Here is a 15,430-nt window from a genome sequence, read left to right on the forward strand (position 1 = left end):
TTCATGCAAAAAAAAAAAAAAAAAACACCAACCCAGACCACTGCAGCTTGTGTCGCTTTGTAAAATTGTCGATACTCTTAAACTAAATGGATGAAGGTAAGAAGGACGAGGAAACAAAGTGGATTTTAAAATAAATGGATTTCAAATAAACTGTTCAGGGCTTCCGCAGTTTTTCAGTACAAGCAGGGAAGGAAACAGTCAGTGGAACCTCTACTGTGAGACTGGAGCTTGTCCAGAGCATGTGCCTACTGAAATTACTGCCTTATGTCGGGGAAGGGTTACATTTTTTTAGCGTATGTGTTGGAAAAAGAAAAGCACATCACCCCTGACCCTACCTCCTGCCTTTTTGAGAGTCAAAATACTCTTTGTAAACACAATGTAGCCTTCCCTAGGACACGGGGCTAGGAACCCAGAGGAACAGAAAGCAGCCCAGCCTGCGACAGGCAAGCGTAACCCATGTAGCAAACGGAATTCTTGATTAGAGAAAAAAGAAAAACAAGGGTTTTTCCATCCACTTAGTGTATCATCAATAGAAACAGGTCAAATCCTCAGCTTCACCCATCTTTTCACCTGATCCACTTTCTTTAACAGCATAAAAGAGTTATTTTTCACACCAGGGGTTCCAGCTTGCAGCAGAACAGCCCCAGCACTCCTGAGGGAAGGAGGTGTCCTCCTCTTTCTGTTGGGAATGGAGGGGATGGAAGCACAACAGATACTGGCAAAGCATGGCTATGAGCCCAGCAGCATGAGTTGTCAGGGTAGAGCTTCATAGCAGGTTGTGCTTCTTCCCTTGATCTACCTGGTCTGGTTATTCAGACCCTGCAAGACGAGGCTGTCAGCTGCCTGACGCATCTTGGGGCAATGGCTGCAACGTTAAGGACCCAAAGGAAGCTTCTGCGAGAGGGCATTTGCTGGCAGCCAAGAGTGAGAAATCCTCCTTAGGGGCAGGAAGGCAGCACAGCAGGTGAGAGTGGAAGAGCCCTTCTGAAGGCACGAAAGGTCTCAGCACGAAATCTCTGCTTGCTGCAGTTCCCTCAGATGTCTCAGCTCTAGCCTGTCTTCATGTTCCATTGTGCCCACGTATGGTTGTTACCGGGTCCAAAAGAAGTGAACACGCTGAGGCTGTCTAAGATGCTCTTATGCCTTCTCCTTTGTCTCCTTCCCAGTAAGTTCCATGCCCTTGTTTCATACAGGGAGCTTACAGCAGGCAGTGTCAAACCAGTGCCCTGACATCTCAAAGCACCAGAATAATTCAATTCTCCAGAAAGAAGAAAGGCTACATTGTGCACATTGGAGCCAAAAACTTTGCACAAAATAGTCTTATGTCCTGAGAATGCTATGCCTGACCCAGTTCTGATATGCGATGAAAAGCACCACCTCTCGGAGCATGGAAAAAGGCCAAGACTCAGGACCATGAGGTCCTTGTATCTCTACAGCAGCCTCAGCCAGGTGCTACAGTGTGCTTACAAGGTGGAAGAGGCCAAATGTACAATGAGTTCATAGGTAGCCATCATGATAGCTGTGTTTGGGATCTGGCGGATCAAGTGAGCCAGGAGCCCTCGGTATAAAGCCAAGGGTCCCTCTTCATGGACCACAAGCTGCAGAGTCTGTATAAAGGAACGGTATCGTGACCCTTCTTCTCGCAACCGTGTCCGAATGACCTCTGGAGAGACAAAAAGGGAAGTGATTTTAGCAGGTTGATCCTACAGGCACAGCATCTCCCACAGAGGGGAACAGAAGCAAGGACAGTGGACCCACTCACCATGTGGATATGCAATGCATGAAGCACATGTTTTGGAGACAGCAGCAGCTCCCATTAGTCCAAAGAAATCATGGCTGTTTGGTGAAAGTGTGAGTGGTGGGGAAAGGGAATGATGGCTGTTTCTCAGCTGCTGTTTCAGTGCTTCATAGATGACGAAGTGTATGATGGTCTCTGACACTCCAGCATAGGAGGCAGTGATACCACGGTAAAATCCACGAAGGCCTTCAGTGCGGTACACGTGCATGGCACATTGAAGAGCGTTGCTGGCCATCTCCCCCTTCACCCTGCAAAGAGGAGGGAGAGTTAGAACGGCATACTGCTCCACTGACCTAAAATGCAGTTGTGAACACAGCTCTGTGACTCTTCCCCAGCACGCCCTGAAGACCTATGTACTGATGGCAAGTCACAGGCCCCCACCCCCAAAACAGTCCTGATTTGACATGGAGTGGCTCTGCATTGCTAGCCTGCCTTACCTGGCTTCCAGCTGCATCCTGGTTTTCACTAACCAGATAGGGTTGGTAAGCGTGGCAGAGGTAATGCCTGGAGAACAGAAGAGGAAGACAGCCGTGAGCACCAGGATCACGCTGACAGTTTGCGAGGAGATGCAGATCTATCAGCTCCCTGAATTCTGCTTGCCAAGCTGCAGGCATTTCAATTTGAGAATGACCTTGAGCTCCCATGGGAGAAGAGACATTTAGGGCAGACTATCTGATTCTCCTCCTCCCCCATTCCAGCCTTTGTCTGGCAGTAATTAGCTCCTCTGCCTCCAACACAACCCTACTACAGGCCCTGGTGTTACAAAGAGGCAGGCAACAATGGGCTAAACTTGCAAGAGTGGAAGATTCTGTCAGAGAACTGGGATATATCAAGAGAAATGATTCTGTGAGTGGTCTAAATGCCTTTTCCCTCTCACAGCCAAATGGAGAGCTCTTTTCCTGACAGCAGCTGACGGGGTAAAGACTAGATCCATGACTTGAAGAGATGAGCTAAGAAGAATGAAGAGTGAGAAAACGTTTTGGTTACCCAAGGAACTCACTGCTCCAGGTGTGGAGGGAGAAAACTTCAGAAGAGAGAGCAGGACTGATAGGAGCAGCAATGGGAAAGGAATGAAACCCATTTACACTTCCACACAGAAGGACCCCTTGGCTCCGATTTGAGACAGAAGAGGCTCACCTGCACAGGCTGCTGATAGCATGTGTACTTTCTTGGACTCCGGTACAAGGACAGCATTGAGCCTCTCCTTAACACCAGAATAGGCAGCAAAATATATAGCCCTGGTTGGAAAGAAATACAGAAGAAGTCACAGCCCACCTATGAGGAGCAGAGACAGCACTGCTGTGGGGTCTCACTCCAACTTTTCTTACTCCCAGCACAGGTTTGTCTCATGTGACATCAGATACCATTTATCCTAGGCCCACAGCAATCATCTTATCTTACAACTATGATCAGAAGGTCCAGAAATTGTCTGTGTGAAGGGGTCCTGTGTGAAGGGGTCATGTGGCACAAGGAGCACACAGCCCAGACTGCTTTCAGAATGTGGAGCAATAGCTGTCACGGAGGTCCTTTAGAAAGTGTATAGCATGAGCTATCCTCAGGGCGCAGTACTCACCGGGAAGGAGCAACCCCAACAAGGTTTGGACCCAGACCTCGGAACAGGGATCGCATGCCTTCCTTCTCAAGGATAGCCCTACAGAAGGAAAGGAACAGAGAAATCAGCAGAATAACAAAGCTGGGGGCTGTCCTGTTCCTCCTCCTCCTTTGTTCTTCAGTACCTCTTGTAGCACCCTCTCCTCACCTCCCGTGTTACCCTTTTTCTGCCCTACTCTTATTTTCTCTCCAACCATTTCTCCTCTCTCCTTCAGCCATTTCTTCCGTTCCTTGCTGCCACCGTCACTCTGGGTCTGATCAAACCGCTAGCTGTGAAATTTCTCACAGTTCCAAAAGCTGCCTTGCAGACTCAAAGCACAGATCAACTGTGAGAAGTAGATGTTACTGTGCTCACATGAAACTTCCTACTGCACTTGTGGTTTCCAGAGCCTCAGCTCAAACGCTACTTCCATCTCTCTCTCTCTCTGCCCTCTCTCTCCACTTGATGGCCAGACCTTCACCTCCCTGGTGCTAACATGCACACTGCCCTGTCCTACTCACCTCAGCAGCTTGAGCACTCCAGGAGATGGTGGGGTGGGGTTCATCAGCCTCACGCTCATCCCCGGCAGCTGTATCTCTGAGAGGCACAGAGGCCGCAGTGTCAGTTGCGATGACTGTAGACGTGTCTTCACCACTTCCAGGGGACAGGTCAGGATGGCTCCAGCTGTGCCACCACATCTAGGGCACAATAAAGGCATAACAGCACATGTCAGAATGACCCCTGTGCGGTAACAGGGCATTAATTCTGACCCTGCCCGTCCACAACCTCTCCCCTCTAGGAGAGGAGGTTAGGTCTGCCAGCCTGCGTCAGGCATGACCTCCTGCTCTGACATTGATTAACGTAATAATGGCTTAGCTTGGGACATCTCCTGGCAGCCTCACTCTGAAACCTCACTCAGTATTTGAGACAAACAGTCCCAAGTCCAGAGGGACTCAGCAGTCCCTCAGCTCAAAGCTGCTGATCTTTGCATTCAGAATTTCCCAGAGCAAACATTTCTGCTGCCCAGCCTCGCTGCAATGCCTTCTGCTGAGATCACCAGGCACCGTGCCTCACACCTCCCCGCAGCAGCATTGGCTCAGAGAGGGGCAGCACAAACCTCTCCCACCCCTCAGCCTGCCTGTGTCTTCAACCCATAACCCGTTCAGCCCCACATCTGCAAGGCCCTGTAAGCAAGATCTGCATTTTCTGGCAACAGCCAGGCTCACCCCCAGCCTGACTTGCTTAATGAAAGAGGACCCTGACCTTCAGCAGACAGAAGCTATTTTTGGAACTCCTGAACCATCACCATCAATCAGTCTAGTCACACCTCAGTAACGCTGAAAGCAGACGTATCTCCTTTTTCCCTTTCTGCCACCCAGGGACAAGTCAGAACCGATACGCTTGGCTCTCAGCTTCTGCCCCTTCAGATCCTTTGGCTGACAGCTCTGTTCTTCTAGAGGATGCTCAGTACCTGAAAGGCTGTTTTGGGGTGAATTCGCATGGAACAGCCATGCAAGAGGCTTTGAGGAACAGACAGTTGTTTGTATCTGCTACGGCCAAACTCACTTTGTTTCACAAGAGATGGAGGCTTAAAAAAAGCTCACTCCGCTCCAAAGAAAGAAAAGCCAACCAAAGAACCACAAGATAGCAGGAAAGAATCAAGTATGTCAACAGAATTACATATGATGGTACAGGACAGCAAATGGCTAGAGTTCTGAGGAGTTATTTTGAAAAGGTCTATACAGCTCAGCACACACATACATTGCTCTCACAGCCTTTGCTTCTAGGGCTTCATTTATTATCGCTTGCAGGTTGGGGGGGGGCGGGGGGTGGCAGGGAAAAGAGGCCTGGATGCCTATTGCAATGAAGCCCAAGAGTTGAAGATCTGGCAGCTAAAAGGTTATCCAGCTAATGATGCCAGCAACTAGCAACTAGTTACGCTACTCCATTACACTCATGCTGCTTTGTCGAGCCGTTTGCAGATCTACACAGTGGTGACGACCTGCGGAGCAGCCGATCTGCAGCAATTTCCCTGAGGAGATACGATGAGTGGTGGGAGCCTGGGATTAGGTGGAACATGACCAAAGCACTTAGCTCGGGCTCAGAAGACAACACAAAGCAAAGCAGTAAACGTCATGGCTCAGGTTCTCTGGATGAACAAGCTGATCAAGCACGGACACCAAGACAGCCTACCTAGCAATCCAGGAGTCGCATGAGGCAGGGCCTCCTTTTACAAAAGCCATGTTGATTCTTCCCGTGTAGACCATATTCATTCGGGGCTTCAACAGTCCTGTTCTTCACCATAGTTTCTACTAATTTGCCTGATACAGGCTATAGGCTTACTGACCTGTTGTCTTCTTCACCAGAAGCGTAGTTTCCAGTTCAGGAGAAGACTAAGTACAGTGGTGACAGATCAAGATGTCTAAGAAGTCTGAACAGAGCAGTTTCAACTTCTTATCTAAAACCTGGGCAAACACTACAACAGGACAACATTTAGAGAAGCAATTGCTTGGTATCCTAAAGATTTTTCTCTCTAACAGTGCATGAGGAGGCACGACTTTAGGGAATGTTTTCATAATATCTCATTTCTTCGAGAGGTCCCTACCTGAGCACGGTCAGGATATGAATTTGAACCCATGCCTCCAGTATACATAGAAGTTTCCTGAGTTCAAGTTCCTCAAGCTACTGCTATGTACAGATAATAGAGAAGAATTTTAAAAGCAATAATAAGAGTTAAAGAAATTGTTACTCCTTAGCATGGTGGTCATTTAACAGCAGTAAGAGAGTCCGAGGTGCAGGGGGACCTCTGAGCCGCTATGGCTCAATGGTGAGACTAAGGAGGATTTTTCAGGGAGCAAAGAAGACTGACTAAACAAAGCTAGGGAAATAAGGTGTACCGGCTGTTCAAAACTAGAAGAAATCTCAGCTATGATGTCTTATCACACATTACATGATGATACAGCTGCTCACAATGTATGAAAGGCACAGGTCTCCAAAGTTCTTCTGTTCCAGGAGAAACGGAAAATTATGTACTCTCATCAGAAAGAGATGAACTGTTTTTCAGTCCAATACTAATGAAGGCAAAACTGAACAAAATCTAGTCGGAACAAACATTTTAAAAATCAGCAGGCACAAAAACCCCATGGCCATGGACATTAAAAATAGCTGATTGAAGAGACTTCATACCTACAGATTTAAATGCTTGAGAAATGTTAGGGGACTAAGGAAATACACTAGCCTAGAAGAGTCCTAGCGTCTACCAGGACTACAAAAAAAAAAACCAAACAGGTGTATTTGTAATAATTTATGCTGCTAAGGTTATATGGTTATATGACCTGAGATTCATGCCAGAAGAGAATTATGGAATCAGACCACTATAGACTTAAAAGATGCTTTGTACTAATCAATGTTGGGGGCCTATATATATGGGTTTTTTTAATGGAACTTCCCAACCAAAAGCTGGATTCACAAAAGCAAATACAAAGACATAACATACTTCAGTTTTGCAAAAAGTGAGCTTGATATCAAAAAACACACTTAGAGCCTTAGCACTCTGTCTACAGCATAGATGCTAAATGGATTAAAATCAGACCACAAAATCTCAAAAAGAAGAAAAAACAGTATTAGCCACACTTTTTCCCTGCCCTGAAACCAGTTGTCAGCGAAGAATCCAACAGCAGCGGTCTAGCAAGAGTCTAGGAAAGTCACTTCTAGACTAGACCTAGCAATTTTCAGTTTTCCCACCAACAGACAGGAGGTAACATTTTACTCTTTATAAAATCCATGGGTGACAAAGATTGTCACAGTACTGAGCGAAGCTGCAACGACGAGCAAGCAACAAAAAAACACATGGAACTGAGCAGTCACCAAGGGTCCTTATGCTGGGCTTAAACAGACCGGTTTAACAAAACCAAAACCCTGAAGTCGTTACTCTAGAAGCAGGAACAAAAGCAATTCCTGCAAAATACGATGAAGAGCAGCAGCTGACAACCAGTACAACATGTACTCCCAGAGCAAAGCAGTGGCAAAAAGGGCTAATTGAAGAAGGCAGGTAATTTTACCTTAGAAAACAGTACTTGCCTCTAGATCTTGCTTTCACATTTTAATAGGAAAACCAGAAAGTTTGAGGTGGCAGGAAAAGAGGATTAGTTGAGAGAATACAAAAACCACCATTAATATTTTTTCAGTGATCTGAAAAGGGTATAGGAACATGAACAGGAGTGACAAGGTTTCCTGTTAATTCACATTTTAGCCCTTACTTAGGCTAGCCAAAAATTGAGATGTCTTGAAGATCTTCATTTAGAATAGCAATCCTATGTCAGACAAATCTGCACATAAACCAGGATTCTGCCTAGGACACAGATGAATGAAGATCACCTACGGAAGAGTAGGAGAAACACTCATCTCCAGAACACTCTCCCAGGTTCCCAAAATTTTCAGCTCAGGGATTTCCTCAGCCAAAAATGCTGCATTGCATTTAATAGCCTTCCACACAGTCTTTTTCATTAATCTTTTCAAAGTGCTTTCTGGACACACAAAAAGCTTTTACGCTCCAATATCCTGTGGCCAGGACTCCCACAGTTTTAACTGCACAGTGTGTTAAGTGCTACGTTCCTGCATTCGTTTTGAAGAAACCTCTCAGAAGCTTCATTTGATGGTCCCCAGTTCTCGTACTAGAAGATAAAGTGAACAACTGTTTCTTCATCAGTGAAATCTGTTTCATTAGGTAAAACAATAATATTAACTACAGACTGCAGCAAAAACCCGAACTTCTTATTCATCACTTATTCACCTCTGGGGTTTTAATTAATTGTAATTCAAGGATTATTGCTTAATGGGCGAGGACAGGATACAGACTGATGAAGCTCTCACTAGCGATGCTCCTGTCACTAGCCAAACTCTCGTAGTTTTTCAGGAACCAAACTGAAGAATGAGGATGAAGGAAAGCTTAAGAAGAAAGCTAAGAAACACGAAAAAAATAGATTAAGAAAGGCTAAGATGCAGTGACTGTATAGTTCAAAGGGTAAATTAAGAAGAGAATAACATATACAAAATAACACTGGCAACAGAGAGGGCAAGCACAAAGATCGACATAGCACAACAAGGTGCAGAAAACCGGAAATTTACTAATTAAGAGCAATTAAACTATGTGCTTTATTGCACATGCTATACTGCGGACCTCACTGTCACACGGACTCCAACAGGCTGGTGGAATTTGGAAAGGGATTGGGTGGCTGTCTAGGCAAGGGAGTTCTGCAGTTACCCAGAAGAGTCTGGAGGACCACAGTATCTTCTGCTTCAGGACATCATAAACTTAAAGCTCATTGTTCTGAGACTTAAACGATAAATGTTTCTTAAACAGAGGAAGGGCGAAACGCCACGCGAGAAGGGACTTGCTCAAGGGCACGCTGCGAATTCAGAGGCGCCGCTGGGATCCGCGCTCCAAACACCTGACTCACCAGAACCAGCCGCGCTATTTAAAGCCAGAGAAGACGCGCAGGAATCTCAGCCCCGCGATGATGGAGGGTTGGCTGCCCTCCCCAAGACAAGGATGCTCCACCATTCGCTCCAGCTGAAGGGGCCTGGTGGTGCCTCTTGTTCCCCCGTTCAGCACCCCGCTTCCCTTGCCCCCCATCCCCGGCACACTCAGGCTGGACGAAGCGCCAGGCGCAGGCCCCCGTAGCTGGCAGGGAGGCTCCCCTTCTTCCCAAACCGCAGAGCCCTCCGTCCACCCGGCGCGAAGCGGCTGTGCCATGCCAACGCGCCCACCTTTGAACCGGGCACAGCCCAGCAAGCGCGGGTGAGGCTCGCGGGGCACGGGCGGTGCCCGGCGTGGGGCAAGGAAGGGTCTCCTCGCCCCCGGCTCTTTGCCGGCTGCTGCTGGATGTGCGGCCCCGCGGCCCCCGCGCAAAGTGCGGCCGCGACCCGAGGCCCGCCCGCGGGGAGCGGTGGTCGGGCCGCCGCCGCAGGCCTCGCTCCTCAGGGGCGGGCAGGCCGCAGGGCGGCCGCGGCGAGGGCGGCGGCCGGAGGGAGACCCCGGCCTGGCATCAGGCCGGAGCAGAGGACGGGCCCGCAGCTGCCCGCGGAGAGGCCGCCGTCGCCGCGGGGCCCGGGCCGACCCGGGGGAGGAGGGCGGGCCGCGGGCCCGGCGCAGCCTCGGGCCCCCCCGGCCGCCTGTCCCCGGGCAGGGGCCGGCGGGCCCCGGCCGCCCCGCGCGGGGCCACTCACCCTCCGGCGAGCAGGTGGAGCACGGTGCTGTGCTGCGGCATGGCCCGGCGCTCTGCCGCGCTCCGCGCCGCCGCCGCCCCGCGGGCCGCCGCCGGGCCCGCCCGCCGCCCCGCGCATTGGCTGCCGGCCGGCCGGGGGAGGCGGCCGCGGGGCCGGGCCCGCCGCCGGCGGGGGCAGCGGGGGCAGCGGGGGGGGCGGCCCGCGACGCCGCCAGCCGGGAGGGCTGCGGGGGAGAGGGGGCCCTGCGGAGCTGCCGCTCCCGACCCCCGCCCGTGGGTCCGGGGTCTGGGGCCCGGCGCCCCGGCCCGGGCCGCCTCCCTCCCGGGAGTTCCCCGGGCTGGACCCAGGCCTCGCTCCGGCCGGGGCGGGCTCCCCGCTCCGTGCTTTTGTGCTCTCGTTTCCCTCCTTGCAGATTCTGGGGTGCTAATTCCACAGCTCCTTTTGCCCTGGCCCTCGAGGCTCTTTCATTAAAAAAAAAAAAAAAAAAAGGCAATCGAAGAAACCTCGCCTTTGTTTTGCAAGTGGGGGAACCAAAGCAGAGACGGCAAAACGGTTTCTTTGAGGTCAGACCACGGGGAAGGGATGGGTCCGAGAGCAGAGCATAGTCGTTCGTGGCTCTCGTCCTCGCTCACTGGGACCACAGATGCTTCCTCGGATGTTTGGTTTTATATGAAAACAGGCCGATGTATTTCAGACAAAAAAAACCTCAGAACAAATTAGACCCATGATGTTGAAGTTCGAAGGATCAGTATGTCAAAGACGAGGAATATTCAGGGCCAAAAGATCCTCCGTTGATTTTGCAAATGCGAAGTTTCAGATGGTGTCAGAGTCGACAGAATATCACCTTCCTCAGAAAAAAACAACGTACATCGACATCATGCTGCTGCCAAAAAGGCATGCATCGTATCAGCCTGTACGGCTAGAAGGATAGCCCGTAGGTCAGATGAAATAAGCTGTCAGATCAAGTCTGTACTACTGTGACTTCGGCACTCGCAGCACCGAGGGACGCAGGACTGAGTGTCCGGTTTGGGTACCATGCTGCTACAAAAGAGGTAAATGTGGGGGAGTGAACCCACAGTGGGGAACAACTCACCTGGGCCATCCAGGCAGGAGGATCAAAAAAACTGCAGCGTGTAGTCCAGAGAAGGAGGGATTGATATGGCAACTGATTTGGAGGAATTGAGGGAGACATAGCAACTGACTTCAAGTACCTACAAAGAGCCTTCAAAGAGGAAATTAATAATTACCTTATCTGTGGTGGAGAAGAAAAGAACTATCAGGCTATCAATAGCGCCTGTTACTACATGGGCAGTGAGGGGAAGACCAGTAAAAGGATTGGCCAGTGAAATGGAAAATCAACCAAAGATACCAAGAAGTTGCAAGTATTTTTCACGTGTCTTCACTGTGGTGGTGGCTAGGTGAATACCTTAGATAGCACCAATGAGAAGTGGGTAAAGGGTCGTTCTAGATTTCTAAGTGCTTAGGCTTAGTGCTTTCAGCCCAGTTAGGCATGATGAAGTTCACCCTGTGATGGTGGGAGAACTGGCTGAAGCAACGTCAGGCCCACCGGCAGTTATCTTTGAGATCTCTAGAGAATGGAGAGGTTCAGAAGACTGGAAAAAGCCAAATATATTGGCTATTTAAAAAAAAAAAAATCTGAGGAATTACTGGCCAGCCAGCGTTACTTTACTGCCTCCCCCTGTGATGCTGGAACAAATAAACGTTAAGTAGACAACTCACATTCTCCATTTGCCAAAAAAAGAAATCAAGTCAAACCAATCTTTCATGGTAGACTAACAGGCCTTGTGGATAAGGGAGTAACAATACGTGTTAAATATTTTGACTTCAGTAAGGATTTTTATTCTGTTTCATCAGACAGTCTTACAAACAAGCTAGGAAACATGGGCAACTGGATCTACTGAAATCACTGTTAAGAGAGTCTGATGCTGATTAGAAAACTTGACGATTGGTTTTCAGTGGTACGCTGACTGTCTGGAGAAAAGTATCGAGAAGGGGTCCTGTTCTCAGTGTGGCATTAATAGCTTCTTCAGTGATTTATACAGTGGACTAGAAAGTCCGCCTATTAAATTTGCAGACAACACTAACCTGAGAGGGGTTGCAATGTATTTGGAAGACAAAATTAGTATTCAAGTAATCTCGATCAATGGGAGAGGTGGCCTGAAAGAGTAGAATGCCATTTAATAAAAGCATGTGCAAAGTTCTGCACTTGGAAAGAAATAACGAATTTCACAAAGTTGGGATGGGGAATAGCTAGGCAGAGACCTCCCTTTTGCCACTGGTCCCCATCAGGCCTAGGACCTTCAGCAGAGTACTGGCTACCATCAAACTCAGGCTGGCTGAAGGAGGCAGAGCCTGGAACAGCCTTTTCAGGAACCGTACAATTAGCTTTTCTCACGTCTCCCAGACTTCTTGAGGCCCCCCGATATATCAATTCTTACCGCCAAAATATTTACACTTCGCATGCAAGGGTCCATTGACTTTGCTCCTTTTCCTGCTCACTTTGGATCAGACCCTTTGCTATCTACCTGCAAACAGAAATATTTGCGGCTTCGGCAGGATACTTATCCACCAACAGGCATAGCTGTGGTTGTCCTGGATGCTCTGCCACCGCTGCCACTTCTGATTCCTTTAGTTGCATCACAGTTGTTCGGGACTGAAAGGGATAAATGAGGCCATCCAACTTTTCCTTCTGTCTCCTTTGCTCTGGGTCTAAGACCCAGAAAATCTCACTCTGCAAGGTCTCTTTCTGTACCTTCAGGTGGAGGGACACCCATGCCTCACTCTCGGGCGATGGCAAACTGTCACTAAACCCTGGAAGATGCTTTCTGAAGGCCTCCTACGGGCTGTCTTCAGACTGGTGCAAATGATACCATGACATTTTCAGTAGATCAAAGGATTGCTTAATGTTGGAACTGGTTCAGTGATGAGCGCTGCTTTGCAAGAGTCTTGGTGAGCCTGAAGGCAGCCAAGAGCCAGGGAGAAGAAACTGTCTTCCCAGGAGAAGAGAAAGAGGGGAAAAGAAGAGAGGATACGTTTTTCTTTAGTGTGTCTTGAGCCTGCGTGCGTTCCGTGTGGGGCCCCTTCTTGCTGTTCAGACTGAAGAAGGGAGCCTGTGGGGACTTTTTTAAAGAGCAGTCTTTCAGAGTCCCTGTCCTGAACCAGCAGGCCAGGCTGGGCTGGTATCACAGGCTGGTGTCATGGGCATGCCCCAAGACCCTGATACAAATGTTTATAAATCAAAACTGCTTCATCTTGACTTCACTGCTCAGTCTCTGATGGCTTTTGGATTTCTGCCCATGCCTTATCTCAACGCCTATGCTCCCCTTGTCCACATCTTTGTGCAGTCTATTGCTTTTCCTAGGAGCGGCACTGTCCGTCTGTTGTTCTTTAAAGTAATTCAGGATTCTGCTGAAAAGCCTCCTCCCTCTGTCTCTTCAAGTGCTCCTGGTAACCCTCGATCACACTGAGAGCATACAGGATTGGCATTTGGTAAGAGCGGGTGAGTCATGTTAGTCATTCCAGGGGCTTGCCTCTGGAAGGGACGGGTTAGTGCACTCATAGTCCTAGGATGACTAGAACTCAGAGGCAAGTAGGGAGCAATATCATAATGCATCTGGAAGAGTGGAATGTGTTACATAGCGTGTGCAGCCTCGCTCTCCCTGTGTAAGAGGGGTTATGTAAATGTCTTTTCAAGTGTTGCCATCTTCATGCAGCTGCCTGCCAGATGTAGGGCGCTTCCACATCAGTGCCTGAACGGATGTCCGAAGCGTCCTTTCAAAGGGAATCTTCCAGTAACACCCGCTTGCCGGGCTTTGGTTTGTGCTGCAGAACAGTCTCGGTGTGCAAACTAGATTCCTTTCAGGTGGCGCTAAGTGAGTGGGTGTGCCGTACATAGGAGCACACCTCATGCATAGAATCATAGAATCGTTTAGGTTGGAAAAGACCTGTAAGATCATCAAGTCCAACCGTAAACCTAACCCCACTAAGTCCACCACTAAACCGTGTCCCCAAGCGCCTCATCCACACATCTTTTAAATACCTCCAGGGATGATGACTCCACCACCTCCCTGGGCAGCCTGTTCCAGTGTCTGAGAACCCTTTGTTGTTTTTCCTAATATCCAGCCTAAACCTCCCCCGGCGCAACTTGCAGCCGTTTCCTCTTGTCCTGTCGCTAGTCACTTGGGAGAAGAGACCAACACCCACCTCTCTGCCACCCCCTTTAAGGTAGTTGTAGAGAGCGATGAGGTCTCCCTTATCCCTGCATTTCAACCACTAATTGGTGTGCAGTCCGTGGGAAGACATAATCCAAAGTAAAGCTCCCCAAACATGCTTGGTGAGGTTGTTGGATTTCCAGCCCCAACTCTATCACTCGAAAGATTTGCTCCTGATGAGCCATACTACTTGCTAGCACAAAACTGACTGTAGATGTCATATGCATTTCAAAGCTGTGAGGAGAGCGGTCAAGAAGACTTACCGCCAAAGAATAAAACAGCACCAGACATTAGGTTTTGGATAGATGAACTGCATCTGGGAAGTCTGGAGAGGACCCTGCAAAGGAGCATATTCCTTTTGAAAAGGAGAAGACGGGATTTGATTCTGAAAGCAACTTATTTCTAGCACCCTAATGTCACAGGAGACAGTACACATCATGCAAACCCCTCTTTGTGGTTTTCCCATTCTTTTAGAGGCTATACACTAATGAGCTCCGATTTTCCGTGTGGTTTGCTCTTCCTTTGGACTCACACGCATAGAAGGATGAAAACTGTAAAGCAGCTGACGTTTCTCTGGCTTATCTGAAGCCATCGCATACGTTTCAGCCAAATACAGGCACTTCTAACCTGTCAGCCAGCTGCAACATTTTAGTGATCCCAAAGCCAATAATAAAATAGCTGTCCGTGCGCTATTCATAACTACTTGTGAGGACCTCCTGCTCTCCACCGGCCTTCGCGATGCCTGGGCCCGAGACCTGCCGCCGCTGCCGGGTGGGCTGCAGCTGGCGCAAAAACCGAGGTGGGCGGTGAAGAAGACGCCGACGCCGCGGCAGAGCCGCTGCTCTAAACCAGCGCAACGTATTTACTGACTCTGTGACACGGTTTTAATGACATATTCACATTACGCATGTTGGCGCGGCGTACGCAGATGCCGCACACACACCGCTTCGCTCCAGCGGCGGGGACTGGCACAGCCGGCGCTGTATGCCCGTCCTCTCCGCCACCGCCGCCGGGGCAGCGCCGGGGCTCGGGAACCGGCCCCGGAGCGGCGGGAGCAGGGCGAGGCGAGGCCGGCGGTGACAGGGAGCAGCGCCGGCGCCGTCCCCCCGGCCGCGCCTGGAGAGCTGCGGCCGCCCGGGCGGAGCTGCGGCGGCATCGGCGCGTCGCCTGCTGCAGGGAGGCCGGGCGGGCGGGCGGCGCGGGCCGGGGCCGGGGCCGGGGCCGGGGCCGGGGCCGTCCCCCGGGCGCTGGCAGCCCGCGGGACTCTGTCCCTTTAAGGCGCTCTGGTGCGGCGCTCGCGGCGTGCCTGGCCCTTTAAGAGCTGGTCCCGCCCGCCGCCCCGGGAGCCCCGGCAGCAGCCCCAGGTACGGTGCCGGCCGGGGGGAGCCCCGCCGTCCCCTCCGCCCGCGCGGGGCGGGGAGCGCCGGGGCGCGGCGGGGAGGGGGTCCCGCCGCCCGGGCGGCGGGCGGGAGGGGCGGGCGGGGACGCGGGGCTCGGGGGGGAGGCCGCGGCCTGGCTGTCCTGGCGGGCGGGTGTCCTCTCCCGGGCCCGGGCTGGGGCAGGGCGGAGGGAGCCGGGGGG

General features: G+C 50.6%; 1 protein-coding gene across 2 annotated transcripts; it reads right to left on the bottom strand.

Moving 5' to 3' along the window:
• Positions 1–23: 23 nt before the first annotated feature.
• Positions 24–11,924, bottom strand: LOC104257031 (solute carrier family 25 member 36). 2 transcript variants are annotated; one of them, XM_059832135.1, is made up of 8 exons: positions 11,901–11,924; positions 9,618–9,649; positions 3,911–4,087; positions 3,372–3,449; positions 2,936–3,036; positions 2,236–2,302; positions 1,763–2,046; positions 24–1,663 (listed from the first exon to the last, which is right to left on the bottom strand). In XM_059832135.1, the coding sequence occupies exons 1-8, from the start codon at positions 11,922–11,924 to the stop codon at positions 1,464–1,466; spliced, it is 963 nt and encodes a 320-aa protein (XP_059688118.1). In that variant the 3' UTR covers positions 24–1,463. The 2 variants fall into 2 exon arrangements, with proteins under 2 accessions (XP_059688118.1, XP_059688193.1); XM_059832210.1 differs by lacking the exon at positions 11,901–11,924 and having other exon boundaries at positions 9,618–9,667.
• Positions 11,925–15,430: the final 3,506 nt, after the last annotated feature.

This window comes from Gavia stellata, chromosome 1 (genome assembly GCF_030936135.1).
Source record: "Gavia stellata isolate bGavSte3 chromosome 1, bGavSte3.hap2, whole genome shotgun sequence".
Classification (NCBI taxonomy): Eukaryota; Metazoa; Chordata; class Aves; order Gaviiformes; family Gaviidae; genus Gavia; species Gavia stellata.